The 26,028-nt window shown below is 42.8% G+C and overlaps 1 protein-coding gene across 2 annotated transcripts; it reads right to left on the minus strand.

The window, feature by feature from the left end:
* Positions 1-5,458: 5,458 nt before the first annotated feature.
* VLDLR (very low density lipoprotein receptor) lies at positions 5,459-19,784 on the minus strand. 2 transcript variants are annotated; one of them, XM_069880351.1, is made up of 19 exons: positions 19,642-19,784; positions 15,599-15,718; positions 14,538-14,660; positions 13,550-13,672; positions 11,860-12,231; positions 11,630-11,752; positions 11,422-11,544; positions 10,869-10,988; positions 10,666-10,791; positions 10,266-10,437; positions 9,711-9,935; positions 9,435-9,553; positions 8,918-9,057; positions 8,667-8,808; positions 8,207-8,353; positions 7,183-7,272; positions 6,704-6,781; positions 6,421-6,590; positions 5,459-6,089 (listed from the first exon to the last, which is right to left on the minus strand). In XM_069880351.1, the coding sequence occupies exons 1-19, from the start codon at positions 19,727-19,729 to the stop codon at positions 6,054-6,056; spliced, it is 2,637 nt and encodes an 878-aa protein (XP_069736452.1). In that variant the 5' UTR covers positions 19,730-19,784; the 3' UTR covers positions 5,459-6,053. The 2 variants fall into 2 exon arrangements, with proteins under 2 accessions (XP_069736452.1, XP_069736453.1); XM_069880352.1 differs by lacking the exon at positions 7,183-7,272.
* Between the last annotated feature and the right edge of the window lie 6,244 nt (positions 19,785-26,028).

Below are 26,028 nucleotides of genomic sequence, written 5' to 3' on the forward strand. Positions count from 1 at the left end.
GCCCTCCCACCACACACTGCTGTGAGAAGTCTGGCTGAGCTACCTCCAACCCCTCCCATTGGTGCCAGGGATGCTGCTAGGTGCCCCCAAAGCTTTCTCTTCTCCCAGATGAACCAGCCCTACTCCCAACAACTTCTCCTCCCAGGCCAAGGGGCTCCAGACCAGGATTGTCTTGCTGGCTCTTTGCTGAACTTGGCCATGTTTATTCACATCCTTCCTCTGTTGGAGGCCCAAAATCAAATGCAGTATCAAGATGGAGTCCGATAAGGACTGAGCAGAGGGGACAGCCCCTTTCAGGGCCAAGTCCAGCTCACAACACTACCGGGGGGAACCGGCTCTTGCTGCTGCTCCGCCTCAGATTGCATCCCTGCAGGGCTCTGCCTTCCCAAGGCAGTGATTAAGCCTTTGTCCTTGCTGAATTTCATTATAGTCCTTGTTAGCCACTTGCTTGCACCTGTGCAAATCCCCCTAAGACAGCAGCTCTGCCTTTGAATTATTTTATGGTTCTGGTCCTGCCACCAACCAGGTGTCATCTGTGTGCTTCTCAGAGCTCCTGGTAGAGTGGTCAAACAACACTCATCCCAGGACAGACCCTGTGGTACCCTACTTGCCACCCACTTGGAGGCAGAAGAAAACTCCGTGAGAACAACACTCACTAATGTCCCAGTTTAGACAGAAGAAAAAGACAGTGTTGAATTCCTAAAGACAAGCAGGCTGGTAGGACATGATGAGCCCTTGGTAACTATGCAGATTGTTTTTCTGATGTGTTCAACAACGTGTGTAGAGTTGCTTCATATGATTGACTATATCCATCAAGTTTTAGCACAGTGATATCAGTAGATTAGCATGCGAGAAAGAGTAGCTAAAGCCCTAATTAAAATCACCAAAGCTTTTCCTTAACCACCCCTCACTAAACAAGTTACTTATATCTCTAAATCCCCATGAGACACAGCCTTCTAAGCACTTTTTCAATCCAGGTCCAAAATGAATGAACAAACTCTTGAAGCATGTACTCTCTCTATTTCTGAGCTAAAAACTGCAACCACAATACATTATGCAACTACCAAATCATAGGCTAACATTCTTAAACTAAAATTCTAAATCTTAATTTAAATGGACAGGTGAGGTTTCACACGTCTAATGGCCAAAAATGGAATAAGAAGTCCAAACAAAACTGCCACCTCTCATTTGCATGCATCCACAAAAGGGACCTTACACCAGGCAGCACCACTTCTGGACTGTTATGGCATTCATTGTATTCAATGATCAGCCTTTCCAAGAGACCTTTCAACAATACTTTCCACTGGAGGGAAACAACAGTTCTGAATGTTAAGTTAACCCTTTCAAGTTGCCATTCAGTTACTTAAGCTTTAGATATACGCACTGATAGTACAGTAAAACATTTCTATTTCCATGTATTTTGAAATTTGACCCCAAGTAATTATGTCTAGGAAAGATGAGGGGGGAAAGGACCTGAAGGCTACTCAGTTTTCTCCAGAGGACATCTCCACAGCAAAAAAAAACAAAAACCAACCAAAATAAAACAAACCACCAAAACCAAAAAATCCACCCCACTTGTACTAAATATTAGTTTTAACCAGTCATTTGTTTTGATTTACTGTTCAAGCAATTCATTATAGACTAAAGAGTATCTTAGTTAAGTTAGCCTTCAGTTCAGGTTGTGGTGATGGTTTCTTTCCTATGTGTGATATGAAGCATTTTATATTGCCTGACAGAGGTAGGTGTCCTGACCAGGGCAGTGCAAAGGAGATTTAAGACCATCATCCTTTCCAGAGATAGTTTTTATTTCTGATATTAAAGAGCCTAGCTATTCAGTAGCCTAACCATCATTTCACAGTCTCTTTGTCCCTCCTGCACTCTTAAGTTTTTTTCATTTGATATAGTCAAATTGTGAAGATTTTTCAGGAGGAAATAAAAGTGAAAAGTAGTAAGCTGGGAACATATTAAGTCCGTTTCTGTACTTAAGCAGAGCAGACTGAAGTACCTTCTTCCAATAAGTGACAACACCAACCACTGCTGTGTCTCAGCTCAAAGGAGGAATAGGGGCATGTTTTTTCACAGGCTTGCTGTAGCCTATCCACAAAGTACTGGCAAACCACTGGCATCCAAGGATATGCAGCAAAGAGTGCTTCTATAGATGTAAGTTTTTTTCCCTTTATCTGAGGTCTCCCATCCTAATTTTCCCATCCTGATTCTTTGTCCGTTTCTCTACTCCAGCAAAATTCACCACTCATCTAAAAACAGATAAAGGGATCTTCACTGTTTCAGCAAATATCTGATGGGGAAATTAAAACAAAGTAAATATAAGGGCAAAATCAATAAAAATATAAGCAAATACAAGCTGGGTTGGGAAAAGGCATATTGCAACTATCTGTAGAGTAATGAAGTACAGAAGGGGAAAAACTGAATCACATGGGCAACTTCAATTCCCTTTATGTTCATTTTCCTCTGGTTTTTCTGGCATTGTAGATATTTTACATTTTTGCTCAAAGGCAGATCAAATAGGATCCAGAAAAAAATGCGGGAGCAGAGGGACAGTATTAAGAGAAATTTGAATATTTCTAAGGGAGAGAAAAAGCCAGTTTCAAATTTAACTTTGCACTCACACTAGCTAGCAGCCATTGAACAAAAATAGACAGTATTTGGAGCTAGAGGCTTTTGCATTCAGCTGGGAAACAAAAACTATGCCATTACCTTAAATACTACCTCAATAACCAACTAAAGCCATATTTATGTATCTATTGGCAGCAAGTTCTTCAAGTGGACTACAAACCAGCTTAAGAGTGAAATCTGACCAAACAGGTTATTAATGTGCCATTGCTCTGAGAGCTCATGAGACTTCAGCAGAAGAGCTGAGACACGGATGATTCCAAGAATTCATTTAGCAGCCACCAGCACAGCCACAGGCTGCTGCTGGAGTGCTCAGTACAGCTATACCACTGCCATTAGGAGCCAAAGGTATCACATGACAGAGCAATAAAACAGAGTCAAACACTTGCAGATGGCCCAAGAAAATAATTGTTCAAAGATAGTAAGGCATTTGTCTATGCAAGTTAGATCCATTTTTATAGAAGGAATCCCTGACTACTCTCCAAGCCTGCTGTGGAAGTAAACAACAATTTCATAATACAAAAATGAAGAGGCTCAGAGGAGAATAAACCTAGTGAGACTAAGAGCCAAACAACATCTGCAACTAAGTAAGGGCCATCTTATATCATATCCTGTTACTGTCTGATATTTCCCACTCCTCCTCTTTCCTGCTATTTGAAGGCACAGAAGTTTTATCTGTTTGTGTTAAGTTTCCTATAGACTGCAGAAATTACTTTTGTGTGCCAAGGTACTATTCAGACAACTTTGTTCAGCATATTGGGATAAAGTCAAAAACCCAAGTTCCCAGAGCCCACAGTTTCTGTAACAACTAACTCAGGTTCCCAAAATAGATTTAAGTTACTGCTTTGACTGAATGCTAATCTCAGGAAGGTGTGTCTTTATTGGCCTACTCCACATGCCATTCAGCATGATACTGGTGGCAGCAATGAACTTTACTAAAAAAAAGTGGAGCTCTTCTCTTCTGTACAAATAATAAAAAGGCAGAGCATTCTGCCTGTATTTAGCTGCCATGCAAATTTATAGTTAACAAAGTAACTAAGAATTATGGTAAAGGTTTTGTCAGATTTCAACATAAATATCATGCAGTAACCAGAGTCAAATGCCTAACTTAATAAGTTGAATTCTATCCAATAACTAATAATACTTACATATTAGGCATATACGAAAGGCACTTTATCCCAGAAAGTACTCAGCAAAACAGTTATAGTGTTCTTGGCCAGAAACTTTAGAGCTCTCCTTACATTCTAATCTTTGCAAGACACTTCACTTCACGTGCATTCCAGATACTGAAAATGTCTACAGACAAGGATTGCCAGGGATAGCTGGCCAGAAGCTTCAGCTCCACAAACAGTATTGAGTGTGCTAGAAAAAAACTTTTTAAAACATGCAGAGGTTGGCAGCCACCCTCCTCTGTCAAAAACAGAGTCGACAATACACAGAATACCATTAAGAGACCAGAACCCAGCTGTAACTGCAATGGGAACAGGCATTAGAACTAAGCCTAGTATGTAATCCAAGTTCTAACTTGATTTTTATTGTTACTAGTTTGGAAACACGATTGAAAATGATTTAACAAGTCATCACTAAAGCACGGGCAGATTTTTACTTCTTGCAAACTATGTCTTAGCCTTAAACTGGAAGGACTTGAATTCAGAAGTACTTTCTTCTTCACCTTGAAGAAGGAAGGATTAGCAACAGTGAAGTAGCTCCTTATACAGTAGTTATGAGGTGGCAATATAAGGCCAAGATACTGCAGTGTCAGCAGTGAAACCACAACTTAATCTTACTCAGTTGTAGGGTATCAGGCACATATGTCATAAAGATCAAAAGCTACCTCTTCCTTTACTCCAAATTTAATCACACAGCAAAATGCCTAAAGACCACAGGATCTCCAAGTTAATTCCATCTTAATCCTTCTCTACTACGTGAATGAACTACATAAGCATAGTCAATAAGAAACATAGTTGGTGCTGTCAAAATTAGCCCTCACATAGCATGGTACAAAACAGTTACTGAGATCAGTGTATTTCACTCCTATGGCCACCCATAACAAAGGCTGCAGCACTTCAAGTCATCAGTTTTCTTGGAGCCATTACAATTAACTGAGTTCCCACTGGAAAGCGGCACTAGCTCATTGATGCTTATTGCAGGGGGCTTCTGTGATTACACATGTAGCAACAGGGGCTTTTCAGTAGAGACTCCAGGAAGAGGCTGCTATGATTTGCTGCCAAGTCACAGCTCTGCTATTCCCTTGCACAGCTATAGATAACAGCTACCACAATCTAACCTGCACTGGCACTGCCATGAGGACTAACCACTAGCAGCTTGACACCACCATGAGTGTGGGCATACCGTCCTTTGCAAGGACCTTACACTTCTCTAGCAGATAATGCTTTGACCTGTGTCCATGTAGCATCTCTGTCAACGGCACCTGTCAACAACCCACCAATCCTAACTCATAAATCCAGATGAACTCTTACAAGGTGCTAAGGGGCATGGTTTAGTGGATAGGAACAGGACAGGATAGGAATTAGGATAGGACAGGACAGGAATTAGGATAGGAATGGTTGGACTCAATGATCCGGTGGGTCCCTTTGAACCTGGTTATTCTATGAAAGTAGACGCACTCAGCCCAGCACTGGGCAGAGTATTAGTCTCCAGTATGAACCTTAGCCAAATGGCTGGTCAGTGCTCTCTTAGCAGTCTGGGGTACTGCTGAAATAACTTAAGAAATACTGCATGTAGTGGAGCCCACTACAGCTTCCAGTTTAGGAGTAACACTATTTTACCATAGTGCTAACAGAATAACAGAACAATGTTCTAACTGCTTAATTTTTTTTATTTTTCCCCTTCTTTGCATTTAAGATTTACAGTGTGTTTTTAAAGAGCATCCATAACTAAGAGGTAACAGACAAGATTGTTTTTAATCATACATACAAAATTACTTATGTTTACAAATTTTTGGCAATCCTAGTAACCCGTTTATTTCTTATTGCCATTGCCCCAATCACTGAAAAAGACAGTGTACAATAATTTACATTTGAAGTATTTAAAAGTGCTCAATAGTGATTTTCCAAGAATAATATTTACAAGTGGCCTATACACATATGTACAGGTGTTACAAGTTGTGGCTGGAATATGGCTTTCTATGGAAAGTGCTTTATATTTGGTCAGTGGTGCTGCTAACTGACCAATCCAAGGGTTACCGATAAAACAGTAACCACTAAAAGCTGAATTGTTCTGGACAGGTATTTACAGAACGTGTTGTTAAGTTGTATAAAATGGCTATTTACATAAGTGTTCCATACATAAAGTATCTTCTTTCTTCCAAGAATGGAGGAAGTCTTTCAGCCACAAACCTGGTTACTATCCCCAAAGAGTGTAAAACACAAGTAAACCGGAAGTGATTGCTGATCCAACGCTCACGCCATATCATCATCTGTGCTTACAATAGATATCTGTACAAAATAAGTACAAGTTAGCTGAAAATGTACCAATAAAAGATACAAAACAATGCATATCATCACTACATGACAGTTTAAAACAGAGGCTAGTTCTGCAAGCTAGTGACCACATTCAGCACTATTTACTCCAACCCAGGTACAGGAGACTTGTTGCCTACTGTAACCTTAACATTAAGAGGACAAGTTCTCAGCTGATTCAGACCAATGTCTGGCTGTAGCTTTCAAGGGCTAAGATCTCTCATAAACTCAAATCAGATAATTTGGCAGTCTTTATGTCTACTAAGGATTAACCTGGAGCTTTAGCCATGTCAGTAGGTTTACTTACTGCAGGATAGGTGTGCCCTACTGAACCACTGTGTCTTCCAATATCAATTGCAATGTCCTCTTCCGTAGTTTTCAGGTAGACAGGATTATCAAAATTCATGCTCTTCATGGTCTTCTGCTGCCAGTTGCGCCACATGAAATAGCCACACACTGCAGCCATCACCAGCAATACTTTAGGGAAAGGAACAAATTGCAAATACAAAGTAAGGTCAAGTTAAGCTCTTCATTAGAAGTGGCTTGTCCCACCACCAGGTGTCCCAAAGGCTAGTGAATGCTATACTCACAGGCCGGAAGAACAGTCCAAGCTGCTGATGTTCCTCCAGCTGCAGCTACTTCAGATGTTGTACCAGTGATATTGAATCCTGCAGGAGATTTTGGACTAGTGAACTTGCTTACTGACAAAATGACAGACTTTGGTCAGATGCAAGCAATTCCCAAGCCCAGAAGCTGCTATCATGTATTAGCTTTTCAGTAACACACTGCAAAAGTCTAATGGGCTTCATCCCATATTAGTAGAAAGCTTTTCTGTTGCTTGCCTTCTCTGAGCACACCTGGGATTTCATGGAACCTGAAAGGTTCCACATTGTCATGAGTGAACTAATTACATTTATCACATTCTCCAGTTGTTGTATTTGTACTTCACACATGACCTGGCCTGTGTTTTCTACTTGCATGCAAAGGAGAAAACTTTAAACTAGGCTAGTGGGTCAGTTTGCATTTAATTTCTCTAATGTTTAGCAGTCTAAGTTATTGGGACCAGTACCTCCAGGAACTAGTCCAACAGTTGGAGATTTTTCTGTTGTTCTGGTATCTTTAGCATCAGTGTAAGCCACAGTTGCTCCAGTACCTGAAACTAATTATAGATCAAGAACCCAGTTAATCCTGAAGTTCTGCAATGCCTTAGCTATGAGAGCCATGGTAGTGAATGTTTAGCAGATGGGAGAATGATCATGCAGCCAACTAGATTTACGGGAAACACTGACATTAGCCTCCTCAATAGCACATGGTCAGCTGAAGGGTTTGGATCAAAAATAAGTCCAAGAACCAGGCTAGACAGTTAATCAGGCATGAATTACAGGGAGAATCATGACAACAGTAAGCCACCCTCACCCCTTCAGTTTTTGAGTGAGATTTTAGTTCCACAAGTTTACTGGCTGAGTATATACTGACTTCGATACCTATAGCAAAACTTTACAGCAGCCAGCTGAGGACAGTGTTCTTACATTCAGTGCTCTAATTGTGGCAGTCAGAATCAACATGCAATATAGTAAGTGGGAACTTGGAGTTTCTAGTTCTGTTTAACCTGATAAATAAAAGTGTCTGCCATGTAGACAGAGCTCAGGGTAGCAGCAGCAGCCTGTTTGTTTGAACTACAAAAGGAGCTCCAAAACAAGCCTTCCTGGCCAGCAAGATTAACTTACCAGCTTTTCAGCACTGTGTATTTATACACTGTAGAGCCCTGTTAGTTTATATCCCTTGTTTTATTTGAGAGGGGCTTGGTATACTTTGTGCATATGCTTGCTATCTGCAGGAAGCCATGGAGGTAAAAGGTCTTTTTGCAAATAATGATGATGCAGAAGCCAAACACAGACTTTGAACAGCACCTGACGACTTTGAGGGCCAGCTTAATGCATGCTAGAAGACCATTCCACCACTCCAAAAAAAATTATAACAGATTAATCTATACAAAGCTCTCAGCCTGTGCTGCCATATCTGCCTCCAACAGGTTCAGTACCACTACTCCCTCCTCAACCACCCTGGAAAATGTTTCAGTCATGTTACCATACCTGTGCATCTCAGACCATCCTCCTGCAAGATGTATCCAACTGGACATGCACAGGTGTATTTTGGTGAGTGTTCATTTATCTGAGGAGCAGGCAGGCACATGTAGCTACAGCCTCCATTTGCCACATTCTCTTCACACCAGTTCCTTCCTGTTGGTACAGCAATTTACAGGAGTGAGCTTTCCCACCCCAGGTGCATAGCATAATTATTTGGTCAATAATTGCTCTAGTAGAGTTACTTGTCTCAGCAGGTTATATATTTGTACCCTCTCTGCCAAAGAAAGAACAATTGCAACTAGACCTGCTCTCAAGCCCAGAAGGGGTGCCTATGTTAGAAACTCCAAACACTTGTAGAAGTGAAGCAAACAGCTATGTAGGGGAGGGATACCATCTACCACCACCCAAGCAGGGCAGGCTTCTTACATGTATACACTGACATAACTATAAACCGCATCAGAGTTACCTGAAGGCTGAACAAGTTCGTGATACACAATGATGTCCTGTGCATCATTGAGGTTGTTCACTAGGGTAACCAATTCAGCTCCACTAAATTTGTTTGCACCGTAGACTGCCTCATTCTCTCCATCAATCCAGTAGACACGGTCCTACAAGACAGTCATTGCATTGCATTACCACTGTGCTATCAGCACCATAATTGCTAGCCATACACTATGAAGAATATCTTTGATCATTACTACAGGAGGCCATTCTCACCTCAAATATTGTTAGTGCAAGAGGATGAGGAAGGAACATATGAGACTTCAGCACAATTCTACGGTCCTGGCCATTCAAGTCCACACTTGACAGCATGTGTAGTTTAGAATCGAGCCAGTACAGACGGCTTTTTACAAGATCTAGAAGGAATAAACCCAAACATACTTAGTATCTACATGGAGAAACCCTCCAAACCTTCTGCAATAGCTGAAAGGCCCACTGGTTCAAGAACAGTTGTAGTGTTGCCCTAGTTTCTTACCATACCAGGATACAGGAGGCTGCTGCAGTGCTGCCTAAGTGGCCTTTGCCTCAACTATAATATAGAGCAATGCAAGAAAAGTTATCATTTCAGTATCTGAGAAGTGTTTTCTGTGCCTGCTGCAGTGTCTCCAAACACACAGGAAGTTCCCATTCTCAGAAGCTGAAAATAGTTCTCTGAAGGATGACCTTGGCTTTTGTAGCAAACAAATTGCTAAAGGTCCAGAATACCTCTGGCACAGAGACAAGTTCAACATACCTAGTGCAATTCCATTAGGCCACTGGATTTCTGTTGTCACAAGCTGCTGTCTGTCAAATCCATTCATTCCTGCTTTTTCAATTTTTGCTGGCTCACCCCAGTCTGACCAGTACATAAAGCTGTGAAGCAGAATTTATGTTGTATGATGCACTATAGTACTGCATAATATCACTCTTAATTATGACCAATAACTAACAAAGGCTACCTAAGTCAGTTATCAGGACATGGAGTAGCTGGTAGGTCCGCTCTTTTAAGAGAGCCAGGACAAATACTCACCCAGTAAGAGGATCTACAGCAATAGAAGCTGGCTCTCTCAGGTCAGAAACAAACAAAACCTTTCTTTTTGTGCCATCCAGGCTAGCCACTGAAATGGTCTTTGCAGTTGAGTCAGACCAGTAGATGTTCTTATAAACCCAGTCCACAGCAATTCCTGAAGGGCTGTGTATGTTGTCCAGGATTCTGACATGTGTTCCAACTTTATCACGGGTATCAACAGAGGCACTGAAAGACAAGAAACACTTACTTTCAAACCCTTCCTCCACAGATACTATCATTTGACACACCCTAGCAAATACTGTACACATCTCAGGCAGATAAGGTAGAAGATGCACTTTTGAATTTTCAGAGCCCTTTTTGTGCAACTGCAGCAGCAGTTACTAAGAATTACAATAGGCATACACAAAGCTACTTGTGGGAATTTGCATCTACTGTACCTTGTCTTTAGGACATCAGGAATCTAGTCCTCCTCAACAGAGTCTAGAGAAGCATATTGCATAAAATGTGGATGGTTTAGAGGAGCGCACTAAAGGTTCAGAAGCTGAGTCCATTTACCTGAAGATTGCTTTTTGGCTGAAATCAGCCCAGTAAAGCTTTTGCTCAGCAATATCAGCATCTAGAGCAACAGTGTTTCTTAGCTGCTCTACTAGCTGAATATATTCTTTCCTCTCAAGGCCAATCTTCCTGATATCCCGGCGGTTGGTGAAAATAAGACATGGTTCTTTCCCTGTGAAAAGAGTGTAGAGCATTATCTGTACTTCTAGACAAGCAGTTTATGTCAGGCAGCTTTAAGTACTGTATCATGGCATGATTCAAAGTGTTGGAAGTGTTCAGGTCTGTACAAGTTATTTTTTTAACAGCACAACCAGTGTCAAAACCACAATAGCATAAGTAGTACATTACTTGCTATCTCATTTTAAAAGTGAAGATAGAGAAGTCTTATGCCAATACTCACCCACTGCCTTGCACACTCCAGTAGCAAGATCCATCTGATAGCCACGGCTACATTCACATTTGTAGCCCCCTTTCAGGTTGATACAGATTTGACTACAGATACCAGGGTTCTGGCATTCATCGATATCTGTAAAGACAACAATTTAATTTGTTCTCATTTCCAACACCACCAGTAGGGTCCATGTTAACCTACTTGATACTTGCCTCCACAGGTTCTCCTGTCTATAAGCTCAAACCCAGCTGGACAGTCACATTCATAGCCAATAATGAGGTCTCTGCAGATATGAGAGCATCCGCCATTGTTCACCAGGCATTCGTTTACATCTAGAAGAAAAGAATCGGCCATTTCTGAGATAGCACATGCTTAGTCTTAAAATCTGAGTCACACAGTGCTTTACCAGATACCCATCCACTTTCTAATGATACCTGCCACATCTGACAAACTGCGCATGCAAGAGACTCATCAAATTCATACTCGCTCAGCTATTAGCATGTTACTTGTGTTACAGGTTGGCTACAGTGAAGACTGAGGCTCCTGGAAATTTGAGTCTAATGCCTTCAAGTGCCTTCTGGCCATGGAGGAGTCATCCCAATAGCCAGTTTGGCTAGAATAAAACTAGCCTGTTGACTAGGTTGCTTTTGATTATTTGCCACCAAGGAAGTGCATATAAGCATTCCAGATGGACGTTTTACAGCTCAGAGGCTGTATTCAAGTATGTCTAGAAGTCAGCATTGTGTAACAAGTTTGTTCACTTACTACAGTCCGTGAGGGGCTCATCACTCCAGTCCTTGCAGTCTCTCTGCTGGTTACACACTTTATTGACATCTATGCATTCTCCACTTCTGCATTTGAATTTGCCAGGTCCAGAGCACTGAATAACTGAGATAATGAAGATTGTAAAGGCAACTACCAGCTTCAACAGATATTCTGCAAAGAACTTATTCTTACTTAGTTCCATACTTACCATTGTTACAACTTGCTTCATCAGTGCCATCCAGACAGTCTCTCACACCGTTGCACTGCCTACTCCCATGGATGCAGTTCCCATCTTCACATCTGAACTGGTCTGGTCTGCAGGTCCGAGAAGCTGAGGACACAGCCATTACAGACTTAAACTTCTGAGGTCTGCCAAAGGAAAGAAAATAAAAACAGGAGCCAAACAGGACCTCCTAGAGAAAGGCCACGTTAACTTACGGCAGTTGACTTCATCACTTCCATCCTTGCAGTCAGGATCTCCATCACAGCGCCACTTTTTGTGGATGCATTCACCTGAGCCACATTGCACCTCACTGACAGAGCACTTCACAGGAGGCACGGGCTGGCGGCCACATTGCTCTAGAGATTCATCTGAGTGGTCAGAGCAGTCAGCATCATCATCACACACCCAGCTGCTGGGGATGCAAGCGGAGGTCTTGCACTGGAACTCATGAACTCCACAAGTAGGAGGTGCACACTCCAGCTCATCACTGCCATCACTGCAGTCATCTTGACCATTGCAGACAAAGCTCTTGGAAATACACTGTCCACTGCTGCATGTGAACTCTGCTGGACTACAAGTCACGTTGCCTGAATCAACAGGAGTAAGACAGATTAGCAGATTAGCACCAGTAGGCAGACTTTCATATGAAGGTGTTTTGCTTTACAGGTTCTTGATCAGCCGTTAGCCGAGAGAATATCAGCACCCTGTATAAGGTTCTAGGAGAACCTAACTGAGAACCTACGGGCCGCTTGGGCTCCACACAGACTGTTCTCCTTGCCTTTGGATGTTATGATTGAGAGGCATCAGTTTTGAGCTACTGAGCAAAAATAACTCCTTCTGAAGCAGCAAGGTTATTCTGCTTTGGAGTGTGAACCGTTCAGGAAACAGACTCAAACCCTGTGGGCCAGAGACAGAAGGCAAGAGAATTGCTAGCTCTAGAATACAGAAGAAGATTAAGGTAGCCAGATGGTCAGCATGGACCGTAGTTTGAAATTTAAGTGTTTCATGCTGGTTCCCAGGATGGCAGTGGCCCATTTACCTGGCCAACAGATCAAGATCTTGCAGCAGTTTATCCAGTCACCTTACGAACACTCACGCAGCTTACACCAGTATAAATTACACTGGTTTTATAGCAGTGTAGCTAGCAGTTCAGTATGCCTAAACTGGTATTTTCATCAGCTTTATTACAAATACTGTCTGCAGATTTCCTTGTCAGACTAAGGTGTTTGCTTCCTGAGTAAGGCAGCAACTCAGATACAGCAGAAGTCTGGAGGTCTATGTCTCCTTAGCCCATCCAGGTAAGGCAACTCTGATGGAAGCTAGCCCTGTGGCTTTGGTTACAGCAAATTTCTCTTAAATAACTCAGATATGCAAGTTCATTAGAACAAGCCAGGAACGCTGCACTCAAATGCTGGCACCAGCAGCCTCACTTCCGCACCGGTCTGAAATCTAGCTTCACTTGTCTGCACTTTCAGACTAAACGCACAGAACACTCCAGGACAGGCCTATAAATCAGATCAGCTGTACCCTGAGCCACAAGTCACTACTAGATTTTTAGGAGACCATTTGTTAATGTAAGCAGCAACTAGAGCTACTTTTGAGAAACTCTGCACAGAGCAAGTTCTGATGGTTTGTCTGACAGGTGACTAAGCCTATGGCTACTGCCAAAATTCGCCAGAGATAGATGTTGAATAGTTTATATTGTTGTAGTTCTTGGCTTAGCAGGATAGAGGAGTGTTAGAACAAGTCCATTTTGTTAAGCAGGCTGCAATATAAGATGAATGTAGGTTTAAGGATATATCGATACTATAAGAAATTCATCTTCCCAGATATACTGCCCAGCTTGCTCCTCTCCAGACAAGTCAATTTCAAATAGAGTTATGCAGCCACCATTTCTTCCCTTACCACAATACTCTTCATCTTCTCCTCTGTCACAGTCTTTTTCACCATCACATTTCCAGGACACTGGGATACACTGGGTTGACTGAGGACCACAGCTGATTTCATTTACCCGGCATGTTCTCATATCTATTGAAAAAAGTTTAAGTTCAATTTAAGAGTTCTGGAATTTAAGGGCTACTGATTTGGGGTTTCAGCAGTTGTCCTGAAAGTTCAGACTGAAAGGCTTCAGCTCTGGACAAAACCGCAGTTAGATGCCAGCATCCATCTAAGTTCACGGCTCTGTCAAGGAAGAGTCATCACTAGTCTGTGATGTTTAGTAAAAAGAATGCTTCTGGGTCCTAAAAGATTAATATCAAAAGAGTACTTTCATAGTGATAGTTTTGTGATTGTGCATCAGTTATATCGCTGAAGCTTAAGCTATAGCACATAGTAGTAGGCAGAGGTAATGCCAAAGTGCAGTAGGACTTGGTATTCTTCAGTGTGGATCTTACTGATACAGAGAAAGGAAGCTTCATGGATCTGTATTCCTTGATTACCACACTTAAGACTGTGGTTGCTACCTGTGAGACCTCACAACCAAGTCTCTTCACTTCTCCTTCCCACACCTCCACATGCAGTCAACCACTCAGTTCCTACACTAGCTCTGGTTATCCTGTGAAGCAGTTGTTCTGGAAGCTAGTCATCACTTGGTGAACAAGGCACAGCAATGGTCAGGTCTGCCGTGTTGTGCCTGCTGCTTCTGACTGTCAGTAATATCTGGCACTTGCTACCAGGTACAAGTGCTGAGTCCTCACTCAGTTCTGCATCTTTTTAAGTAGTAAAAAGTCTTGTCAAGACTTCGACATAGCCAAAGCTAAGCTAGCACTTAGAAAGATGCTTTTCAACACAAATTCATCCTTCCTTTAGGAGGAGAGCTAGACTGCAAGCAGGCAAGAAATCATAACACTACTCCCCACAGGCTTGCTTGTGCTGACAAGCCAGGCTCACTTACGGCACAGTTCAGCACTTTCATCAGACCCGTCCTCGCAGTCTGGATCCCCATCACACTGCCATCTGTTAGGCACACACTGGCCACTGATGCACACAAAATCAGACTCAGCACAGGTCTTCTTCACTGCAAGGGAAAAGGACAGCCACTTGTTTAGGGACCAGAGCTTAGCTTGTTTGTTGCAGCTAGAGATACACTGCCCTTCCCTAGGAAGGTGTTGCAATATCCTCAGTTTTGGATGTCTGGTGTTGTCCCCACCAGTCTAAAGACAGAGCTGTTCAATATTTCCTTGAGAGTTACACTGTGCACAAAGAAATATTTATCTTCCTCTAACCAGGCACTGAAGGACTGCTATTGTTAGTGGAGACTACGCTGCTAGTTGCCTTGAACACATCTGAGTTAAAGTAAGGTCTATTGACATTAATACTCAGATTTTGAACTCTGAGTTTACTACAAAGGCATTTGATTTGTCATTACAGAAGCACGGTACTATGCAACTCTAAGGTAACAGTTAAGGTTTGCTCAAGCAGACTGGCAATTCAAACACCAGTGCTGGATATTGGGTGTTTCACCTCTTCTCTAAGTACATCTAGTCATCTATCTTGGCCTCTATGTCTGCTTAAAGCAAGGGTTGGCAGACAAAGCCAGGCTTACCATTTATAGGAGACTCAGCAAAATCACTCTTACATATAAAACAGGGCATTTAACCATTGAATTGCCAACATGTAAATGCTAATAGCAAACAGTTTCTACTATGTTTTCAAGCAACGACTGAGAACAGGCTTGTATTCTGTTCTTGACAGTCACTACTCTTGCAAATAAAGAGTTTTGTTCACAGTCTTTTCTCCCAGTCAACAATTCCAGGAGACTTTCATAGTGTTTAGGAAAATTCAAACGATTCAGATGCATACAAGGCATTAAGACAGTTCTACAGAATTTATTGTCAACTCTGTATTCTGACTGTCAGAAGTGCTAGACAGGATAAGCTTCTCCAGCTATCCACCATTAAGACCACACTGCACACTAGAAAGTATTACTACAAAGGTATTATTTCGACTACTTACCACAAGCATTCTCATCACTGCCATCTGAACAGTCTTCATCACCATCACATTTCCAGAGTAAGGGAATACAGCGTCCATTACTACACGGGAACTGGGATTCCTCACATTTTGTTCTCACACCTTCAATGAAAAAAGAAACCTAAGCCCTGATACCACTCAACAATACTTCCTTGATTTCCCCCACTACTGATCCAGGAGTTACCCAGCTTGGTAAACAGCATAGTAGCAGCATGAAATCAGATCCAAGCTCCAAATCTTTGCAGTCTCCTCATTCAAACATGAAAGTAGAGCCAGAAGCTTTTCTTCACAGTACAAGTGCAGAGCTTAAGCACTAGAACAGTCCACCTACTGACAACAGTAAACCAGTTTCAGCATTCTTGCTCACTGAGTTCTCCTTTTCAAGGGAGGATTAAGTTTGCAAGGCAGAGCGATATAAGCACACAATGATTTCCACTGCCCAACACCTAGGATTGAATCTCAAAACTCTTCAAACTTTAAGCAAGCTTGGTTTATACCCAACTAATGTCAAGCTGGATTAGCATTTCAGTACTCTGCTGCTAATACATTACTGCAGAACCCCTGAGACTATAAAGAAAGCTTAAGTGTCTTCTCTATAGTAGAATAAGGAGTTTTCATGATTTAAGTTACTCCTCAAACAAGGGTACCCAGAGACCTTCCTTAAGTACACACAAAAGGTGTCATTACTAACCTGGATCTTACTTATTAAGGCTAGATCAAGTGTGGTGCAAAGAGATCAAGATAATTTATCACTTCCTTCTGGAAACAAGTCTTTTGTCTCCCAACTGATAACAGTCTTGATTTGTTAGTATGCTTGAGTAAGGTACTGCTTTCTGCATCGTGCTTAGAGTTAAGAGTGCATTTTCCAGAGTATCTTCTGCTTCAAAACTCCATGACCCGATTCCTCAAGGGAACACAGTTTGTCTTGAAGCCATGTTATGAACATTACTAAAAGCAGCAGCCTGCTCCTTCAGCACCAAAGCCAGAGCTGTTCCATGTAATGCATGCAGGCACATGCATAAGCTCATGCATTAGTATTGGCTGGACATGCCTACGGTATGACACAACACTCCCGCTCCTCCTTGGTGTATTGCATTTCTTAGTAGAAGCACTTTGTCTTGGCATTCCAGGGCAAACGAATGGCATCAAATTTTAGTTGAACATTACTTGTTATCTTATATTTTTCTGTGTATGAAATGCAAATTAAAAGACAGCTTCCAAATGAAAGGAAACTGTTTGGCTTTTTCACATTATATCTGCCAGCCATCAGACAATAGACAATGGCAAATCTGGACAGATTTTAAACAAGGACAACATAGGCAGTTTTACCTGCTGAGTGTCTCACAAATTCATGCTAGATTTGAAACAGCAGGTTATTGAGCTCTGCTGATGTTTTAGCAGTCTTAGTGGTTGAGTAAAACTCTTGTCAGATAGTAAACCTGAACTACTTATTTAATGGGAACTGTGTTCCAAGAGTTAAAAAAAAAAAACCTCAACATCAGTTCATGCCCTGCATTCCCATTCTTTTCCTTTTAAGGATGGGAGTTACACCAGCACATACTTTCTAATAGCATAGTTTTGTAAAGCTACTACTATTTGGTCAAAAGCTGTCAAACAAGTAGCTTGCCTTGTGCTAGAAGACACAATCCAGCCAGCTTAGAGAGGCTGCAGAAGCCACAGTTGTCAGCTTTGTCAGCCTAACACCACCTTGCTGTCCAGTAAACTCTAAGAGAGGTAGCCTTCTGCTTGCAAGCCCTGGACATGTACTATTCCAGTTTTTGCTGTACTACCACCTAAGATACACAGTGACTGACTTTTAGTTTTGAGACATTCTCATCCAGGCTTTCAAAGTGAGAACAGTCAACCTCTCCCAAAATAGCATATCACAGATATTAGACTAAACCTGCCACTCAGGAGATCCCAAAATAACACCACAGCCCTTAGGTACTCTATTTCAAGCTAAAATAACCAGAAAAGGCTTGCCAGGACTGCCTAATATATTTTGACTTACAAACATAACATCACTTTGACCAAATGCTACAGGGAAGCAATACACCAGGCTAAATGAAAGAGTGACTCAGTTTGGAGTAACAGCTATAACTTCAGGGTCACAATCCTTACAACAAATCATTCCAATAAGGGTATCAGCTGCAAAAGCAATGATACAAGTGAAATGTCAGAACAATTAGTTTTGTTAGCCCAGAAGCAAGTAAAGAACTGACAGTACCCAACAGACATACAGGGATACCAAGGTAAAGGTTATCATCTGTTGCTATTCCTGAAGATATCTGTCAGACTCTAAGGGCTACTTAAAGTGAACTCCAGTGAGGTCCAGTAACTATGGTCCCCGTCCCCAAGCATGGTTCTGCAGTGTCAGGTAACCATTAAATTATGACATTAACACTATAATCCACTGCTGCTTGAAGCAATGGAGTCATACCTCAGCTGCAGCTTCAGTCACTACTTACTTCATTATTTTTAGATCAGCATCAATTAGCCACTAATTCAAAGCCTCTCTTCACATTACTTAAACACCAGAAACACCTTCACACCTTTTTTCTTCCTTGGGATGAAGCTTAGACAAATGATGTTAAGAACCAGTACCTTCCCAGCCTGTGATCGCTAACACATTTTACCATTCCCCAGGTAACTACTTATTAGAAGCTGGCTCATAAGCAGCAACGTGTGTAGGGTAAAGGATCACAGTTACAATAACCACTTAAAATGAAGTAGCTTTCTCCTACCTCTGCTGTCACAGTTTGTCTAAGCCCCTAACTTGTCAGATTACTTGTCTGGACTCCCTCAAACATGTGACACTTGTGTGCTGTCATCTGACACCAAGTCCCAGAAAAGCTTGCAAGAGCAATTGGGAAACCTAGGGAGAGCTCAAACAGGAACCAGCTTAGACTCCAGCTCCCCGCCCCCCCTCCCCCACCCCAGACCCTGGCAATTACTACTGGCAGGAGAGCGCTGGTGGGGCCACTAACTCAGATTGAGGGAAGACTCAAACTAACTTGGTGAGCTCCAGTTGTCCTCCACTGCATATCTCGTTACGATTTCTGACCACAGCGCGCTAGCAACTTCAGTGCCAGCCACCTCGGTCCTTCATACTACAGCTGTTTAATCGTATCTATTGTAGGCTGGACACGGGGGCAATCTACATGACATGGAAACTGAGGAGTGACTAGGCTGACATTTCCCCTCTTCCTCTCTGAACGAGAACTGGCTGCAGCAATCCCCTGTCTCAGCTCTACCTGACTCAAGAGTCCAATCTACTGCACAGAATTCAGACTACAAGGCCCAACTACATTTAAACACAGGCAAGCCAAGATCTTACACTCAGGCCTACGTGAGGGCACTAGTCAGGAGATTAAGACCCATTAAAACGGTGCAGATTAAGATTAAGACAGCGCAGACATCCATTGTCACATCCCTCCCCACCCAGAGGGGCAGTCCGGACCTCGGTTCCTGACGGAAAGGAGTCAGCCAACCGATTAGTTCTTCGGCTCAAGAGGGAAACGCTTTTAATTGACCGTCCCAGGGGCTGAAGGCGCGGGTCCCTCTGCCATGAGAGGCTCAGCTTCTGCTCCGGGGGGCGGCCCCGCTCCCGGCCCGAGCCCGGCCCGCCAGGAGGGACCCGGCAAAGCGCAGCCTCGCCGCCAGGTGGAGACCCCTCCCGGCCGGCCGCCGCCGGCCCCGAGCCACAGCCACGCCAAACCCGCTGGATGCCACAAAGCCAAAGTTGCTCCGCCGTAGTTTGACAGCGCGTTTAACTCCCAAGGCTCCCCGAGGGCTCCTCCTTCCTTCCCCCGCCACAAAGCCCTCCCCGGCACCCATCCTGCAGGAAAACAAACCTCCCCGGGGCGGCCGGGCTGGGTCTCACCGACACCCCCACCCCCCGCGTCCCCGAGGAGCCCCTCCGAGAGCTCGGAAATAAAGAAAGGGCGGTGGGCGAAGGCGCCGCGGAGAGAGGCGGCGGCGCCCCAGCCCCCCCCCCCGCCGCCTCCCCCCGGCCCCGCACTCACCGGCGGCGGCGGCGCGCAGGCAGCCGAGGGCGAGCAGCAGCCACAGCGCCCGGCAGCGCGGCAGCGCCCGCCGCCCCTCCGACCGCATCGCCGCGGAGAGGCAGAGACAGGGGAAAGGGGAGGGGGAAGGAAGGCGCCGCGGTCGGAGAGGCGACCAGGACGGGAGGGAGACAGAGACGCGCACGGGGGGGAGGGCGTCCCCGCGGCGCTCTTATAGCAGCCGTCCGGCCGCCCCGCGCGGCCGCTGGTGACTCACGGCGCCGCGCCGGGCCCCGGTTGGCTCGCCAGCGCCGCCCGCCCCCGCTTCCTCCTCCGCGGCACCTGCGGCCCCGCACACCGGCGCGGTGAGGCGCGGCGCGGTGAGTGCCGGCGGGCCCCGCTCCCCTGCCTTCCCCTCGCACCGGGGCGGCACCTTCTCTTCTTCTCTACCCCCGTCCTTTCGCTCCCTTTCTCCCCCAAACGCGGTGCCGCCGCGGGGGGAGCGGGGGGCGTCGCGGGGACCCCCGTCCTGGGCGGTGCCGAAATACGCGGTGCGGGGTGGTTTTTCTCTGGAGCGGCGTTTCTTCTCTGCGGTGCCCCCCGCCCGACCCTCACTGCCTTTCAGTGCCGGTGGGGGATTTTTTTCTCCCTTCTGTACCGGTGGGGTTTTTTTCTCCCTTCGTTGCCGGTGTTTTTATTTTCTATTCTCCCTTCGCTGCCGGTGGTTTTTTTTCCTCCCTTGGGTGCCGGTGGGTTTTTTCTTTCTCCCTTCGTAGCAGAACTCGGCTGAAAACGAAGCGAGCGCTGCTCTTGAGGAAGAAAACGATTACTGCATTCTTCGATCGGGGATCGCAGTTAATTAGTAATCGTTACGCCGAAGTCGTATAATTAGGAGCTTCGTATTGTGTTTTAAGGAGGAGAATTGGTAATTCTGTTTTGCGTTTGTGGCGTTTCAAGCGTCCAAATATGTCTTGGTGAAGGAAAGAGTGAAAAGAAGGGTTGTTGAGATGAAAATTTGGGTTTGTTTGCAGCAGTCTTACAATTTGCAGTTGAGGTTTAGTGGTCCTCTGCTTTTTTTTTTTCATTTATTTACCTAGACTTGCTATTTTATGGTAGTATTGTGTGCTGTCATGTTAATATTGTAGTGTAGATACAAACCTCAGCAAGCAGCTCCATCCAAAAATGTTGAAAAAGCTGTTTGATGTTTCTTTCCTTGAAGTGAAGTCTTGAGTTAGTAGACTAGTATTTTAAGTCTTTTTCAGTAATTCGGATGATTCCTCCAGTATAGCAAGTATCCTTGAGACTTTATTTCCTAAATGCCTTAACATATTTCTTTGTATGTTATTTGCAGAGTGAAGCCCGTTTTGAATCATGCCCAGTTGTATCATGACTCCACTAAAGACAAATGATACCACTACATGGATAACTTCAGAGTGGATTATCGCTTGCTGTTCATGTAACGAATCAATGTCTGGGTCATCCAAATGGGCAAATAGTTGCTGTATCAGTCTTGTCAAAGGAGTCAAGATTTGATTTCATGTAGCTGAAATACATCCGAGAACGATATTTCTGATATGTGTGTAAATGTAGGGAGAGCATTTCCTAGCCTCTCTACAGCACCTCTACCTCATGGCCTCAGGGGTAGCAGGAGAAAGACTCTGCTTTCCCAGCCTGCCTGATATGTGGCATTAGCTGCTATGGAATTGCTCACTCAAACAGATGCTGCTTCAAGCAAGAAAATTCTGTTGTGTGTAAGGGGGTTGACTGGGGTCCTCAGGAAGATGGCTTAGTGTAAGTGGTATGCTGAAAACACTGTTCTCCTTGCAGATCTTCAGCATGACTTATTGCCTTCAGTTGGATGCTTGCTCTTGCATGGTCTACTGGGCTTTGGGCTGAACAGCATTGTCATAAATGTCCTGTTATCATTACAGAGTTATTTTAGAAGCCATAGACCGAGTGCAGCAATATGCGAGAAGACTCCAGTCATGCAGAAATACAGAGCTCTGTGTAACTTAATGTATGCTGGTAGTTGATGGTTTTTCTTGTTTGTCTATGGAAGATAAAGCTTTACTGAAAGGAGGAAAAGTAGTCTTTGTCCCCTGCGTTATTGCTGCTCTTTGGGCACCTGCACTTGGCTTTGTGATAGGGAAGCAATTTTCTGTCTTGGATATACGTAGCTCTTTGCATACCTTAGGGTTTGGACTCCAGAGCTAAACTTCCTGTAAAATAATTTTTTGAATTTCATTTATGTTAAAATGTTTGAGTAATTAAATGCATATGTTGGGGTCTGGTGGGCTCTCTCAGACACCTTAGCACCGTTCTTACAGTAACTCTGTTTAAGAAAAGAGCAAGTAACCTGCCAGTCCCTGCAAAGAGACCTGTGAGATCTGTGAGCCATCTGCCCTGAGGTTTCATGCCTTTGCAGTGGCCATAGTCTTGCAAAGGCTGGCTTCATGTGGGACAGGAAGGTGCCTGTGAGATCTGCAGTGGGTATAACGAATTGTTGCGTCGCTTTGTTCATACACAGCAAGGATGCAAGTCAGAAAAGATCTTCCCAGGAGAACTGAAATAAAATTGTGGGTTTCTGTTGGAAATATGCAGGCTTAGGAGAACAACAGTCTTACTATGCTAGTGTAGGTATAGGAGCAAAGAACCTGGGAGGGCCTGAGGTTTAGGAAGGATGCTGAATGTTGTAGGGAATGTGAGCTGCCTTTTGTAACTGTAAGTCCTTTTGTCATCAATCTGAGAAATGCATTAACATTTGCTTTTTTTCCATGTGTGAACCTCAGTCACAGAGGGAGTTTGAAGGGAAAATTAGCACTGCCACCTCAATGAAGTAAGTTCCCATCGTCAAGAAAACTCTCAGAGTGCTCCACTTCTATACTGCTCTCAGAACTGGTCTTGGTCTATTTTCTGCTGTTATATGCAATAATATGTATTTGCAGTAATGTTTTTAAGTATGCAATATAAATATGTACAAGACTAATGTTTCCAAAACCACTTAGGCGTTTTACAGGAGTAGTTTCTAACTAACCAAACTGGCTGAGACACCAGAGAAAAGCATTCCTAAATCGTTTTTTTAACAGCAGCTTCTTCTATTGTACTGAGCAGATACTCAGGTTCAGTGGAGTTTCACCGGATAGGAAGGTTTGTTGCAGATTTCTCATTGGTGATAGCAGGACACATCATATTTGTGGGTGTATTCTACAGAACAATCTGTTTGTGTGTATGGAAATAACTGTAAAATGTCAAGTAGTACATGGTATTAAATATTATGCATAATCTTTTTATTAACTGTTTTTATTATCTGTTTTTAGAGAAATCTCCAAGTCTCCATCGTGTTTTCTGACTCAGAACTAATGAATATTCTTGAATGTCTAGTGATATTCCCTTGAAAAAAAAGCCGGAAAAGATTGACAAGAAGCTAAGTGAACCAGTTAGACATTGCCTTTGCCTTAAAAAAATGACCCAAGTAACAAGAAATGGCATTGCATTACCTTCGTTTTTGGGAAATGTGGATATTGGGGCCTCAGAGGCTTTCCAACATCAATTCATCTGATAATGCATTTGGACAAATAGATTTGGATCCTTTGGGATTATTAATTTATGCTGTTGGTTTTAGAATGTAAAGTCAACTTAGAAGAGAAAATAAAGAACAGAAAAGGCCTTCTGGAGTACACCTAATATGAACCCAGTGCGTTTTGTATTCCTTTCTCTTTTTACATAAACACCCTATAGCTTCCATTTTTAAATGAGCTCCTCAAGCACTGGAATTACCCCTCAGGTCGTAAATCAGTGGAACTTTTGCCTCTAGCTTCTCTGGTGAAGGACATGAAGTGAGGATACTTCAACAGCGTGCAACCTAATATAATAAAGAAAAGGAAAGCCTCATGGGTAGAAAAAGCTGCAACTACATACTATGCGATAGCATCCTGCCTTAGGATCACTTGCAAAAATATTTTCTTCATCCTGTGCTGCCATCAAAGACATTAGCTGCTCATAAGATCATTGCATGCCTGAACTGACAATAATCGAAGGAGTTGTATTCATGGCTGTATTTTGAAAGTGCAGAACCGGAATCTGCATTACTGACTTCAGAAAATGAGAGAGACAGAATGCATCCTTTGGGAATAATTTAATTTAAAGTAGGTATGTGCACAAATCCTTCTGATCTGTGTGATTGCATGGCTGTATCTAAACGACAAACTGGCCTCTTTTTTCCCCCTTCCCTTGCTCCACTCCTCCTCCCCGAGACATCTCTGCAAACTGTCTGAAGGTTTATGCTGTCATTAAAAGTGCTATTCACATCCATGTCCTGTGTTTTGTTTGCAGCTTTAAGGGAGAAAAAAAAGGAAAAAAACCTCAAGTAAACAACTTGGCAGTCATGAATCACCTTTCATATGTTGTTCTTAGGATACCTAACAAACAGTAAATTAAGACTTAGAAAGAGGTGTCCCTTACCCTTTCCATCATCATCCTCTGAGTTGTAAAAATGAGGCAGAGACAGAAGGAGGCTTGGTGGTGATTTTAATACAAATTTACAAGTTTTTATGATTTTTTTTTATCATTAGTGGTACAAGAAACATGGATAGTTCATCTCTGAAGGAGGTTAGAGAATACTTGTCTCTTTTGGATGTATTCTTCACAATGAAAAAAAACATTGGAAACTTTTTGACCTGCCAAAGTCAATTGGAATTTGCTGCTGGTTTCTGTGAGGGCAGGGCTTCCTCCTCTGTTTAAACAAGTTAGTCAATTTTCTGTGAATAGCCACTTAATAATGGGTTTCCTCTGTTTGTGAGGATCTAACATGTCTGATACATGCAAAAACAAGTTTTATTTTGTGTTATAGTATTGCAAGATACCACAATGACTAAAACCATGTTAGGAACAGAACCTATAAATATTTAATTTGGGTTTGAAACCCAAATACGTGTTTCATTGGTGGTACTGTGCTGTGCATGCAGTATGTAAACTTGCAAATGAGAGAGCTGTAAGTCATGCATTAGAACCAAGACTTCTGCTGGGCCTTTTTTTTAAAAAAAAAAAAAAGTTATTTGTGGTGGAAAAGGAGCTTCCATTTTTGCCAGATGTGGGTCAGAATGTGGCTTCAAAATACAGCTTTGTCCATTTTTTAATTGTGTAGCTATTTCACTTTTTTATGTTTATCTCTAGAAATGAGACATACTTTAGAAGTATCGTACCCTCTTGTCACATCAATTCTATATGCTTAGTAGTAAACCAAATATAAATGAATCTTGCTTATACTGCAAGATTTATTTTTTGTATACATAGGCTGGATTGTATTCTCATGAGTTTTTCCTGTGACACTTACATCTGTTAATACAAACATTTATTACAATTCCTTCAAAAATACATGTTTGTAAAGTTTTCCAGTGAAAAAAGAGGAATTTGAAGTTCATTTGTTTTTTTTTTAATGTATACTCATGATTAACAGTATATATATGTTTGCCTTTGTGGAAATATACATGCATCCTGGGAAATCTGATCTTTGTATTCCAAAACCTCTGTATATTTAGTGGAGGAGGACATTAATATTTGCGTTCTTCTTTGCAAAGGATGAAATAATGGTGATGTGTTAATAATAAGGGATACGATTAATTAAATGGATTCAAACTTCAGATTGTGATGTTGTGCACATAGAGTATAGGAAATAGGGTGAGGAATAAAAAGAAATGCTTCTGGAAAGCTTGGAGTGGAACATAATGTTCTTGCATGCTAGCAGGGAAGTTTTTAATCAGATATTGAAATGATTAGAGTGTCATTGTAGATGTATGAAAAGAAATACTACTTTCCTTTCACCTGAACATGTGAGGCAAAGATCTGGAATATTTTGTGACTGTTCAGATTTGGAGGATAATATGGAAATGATATACAGTATACTGGCCTGAATATAGAAATTTCTATGTTCTTGATTTGCAAAAAAAAGGTAACAAATATGGCAGGAAAGTGTGTCTCTGTAGAAGGGTAAGCAGCAGAAAACCATGCCTGGTGGAGTTCTTCCTGTTTTAGGTAGAGAGGCTGTGGCACTTGGTGGTCAAAAAAAGAGCAAACTAGGGACATGGCGAGTGAGCTGCACTGAGCTCACTGGTTATTTGGAGTAACATTGGATTGCATTTTCAGTGTCCCATAGTTGCTGCAAAAATTATCTGTTGTCACACTCTGCATTGCTTACTCATATTTCAAATGCAAACTTCATTTGTCATTCCTAAGGGTGTTGTAAACTCTTGCCGTTTTCATTAGCTAGCCCTTCCTCTTCCCCATATGTTTGAGTTTCACAGTCTTTTTTTGGATACTGTCATTTGGGAGGAAGTGGAATATGTGAGAGGCAAATGGTCAAGCTCTTCTCTGGTGCAGGTGGTGTTTTGCAAGAAGTGGGGGACAGATTTT

Source organism: Phaenicophaeus curvirostris, chromosome Z (assembly GCF_032191515.1).
Source record: "Phaenicophaeus curvirostris isolate KB17595 chromosome Z, BPBGC_Pcur_1.0, whole genome shotgun sequence".
Taxonomy (NCBI): domain Eukaryota; kingdom Metazoa; phylum Chordata; class Aves; order Cuculiformes; family Cuculidae; genus Phaenicophaeus; species Phaenicophaeus curvirostris.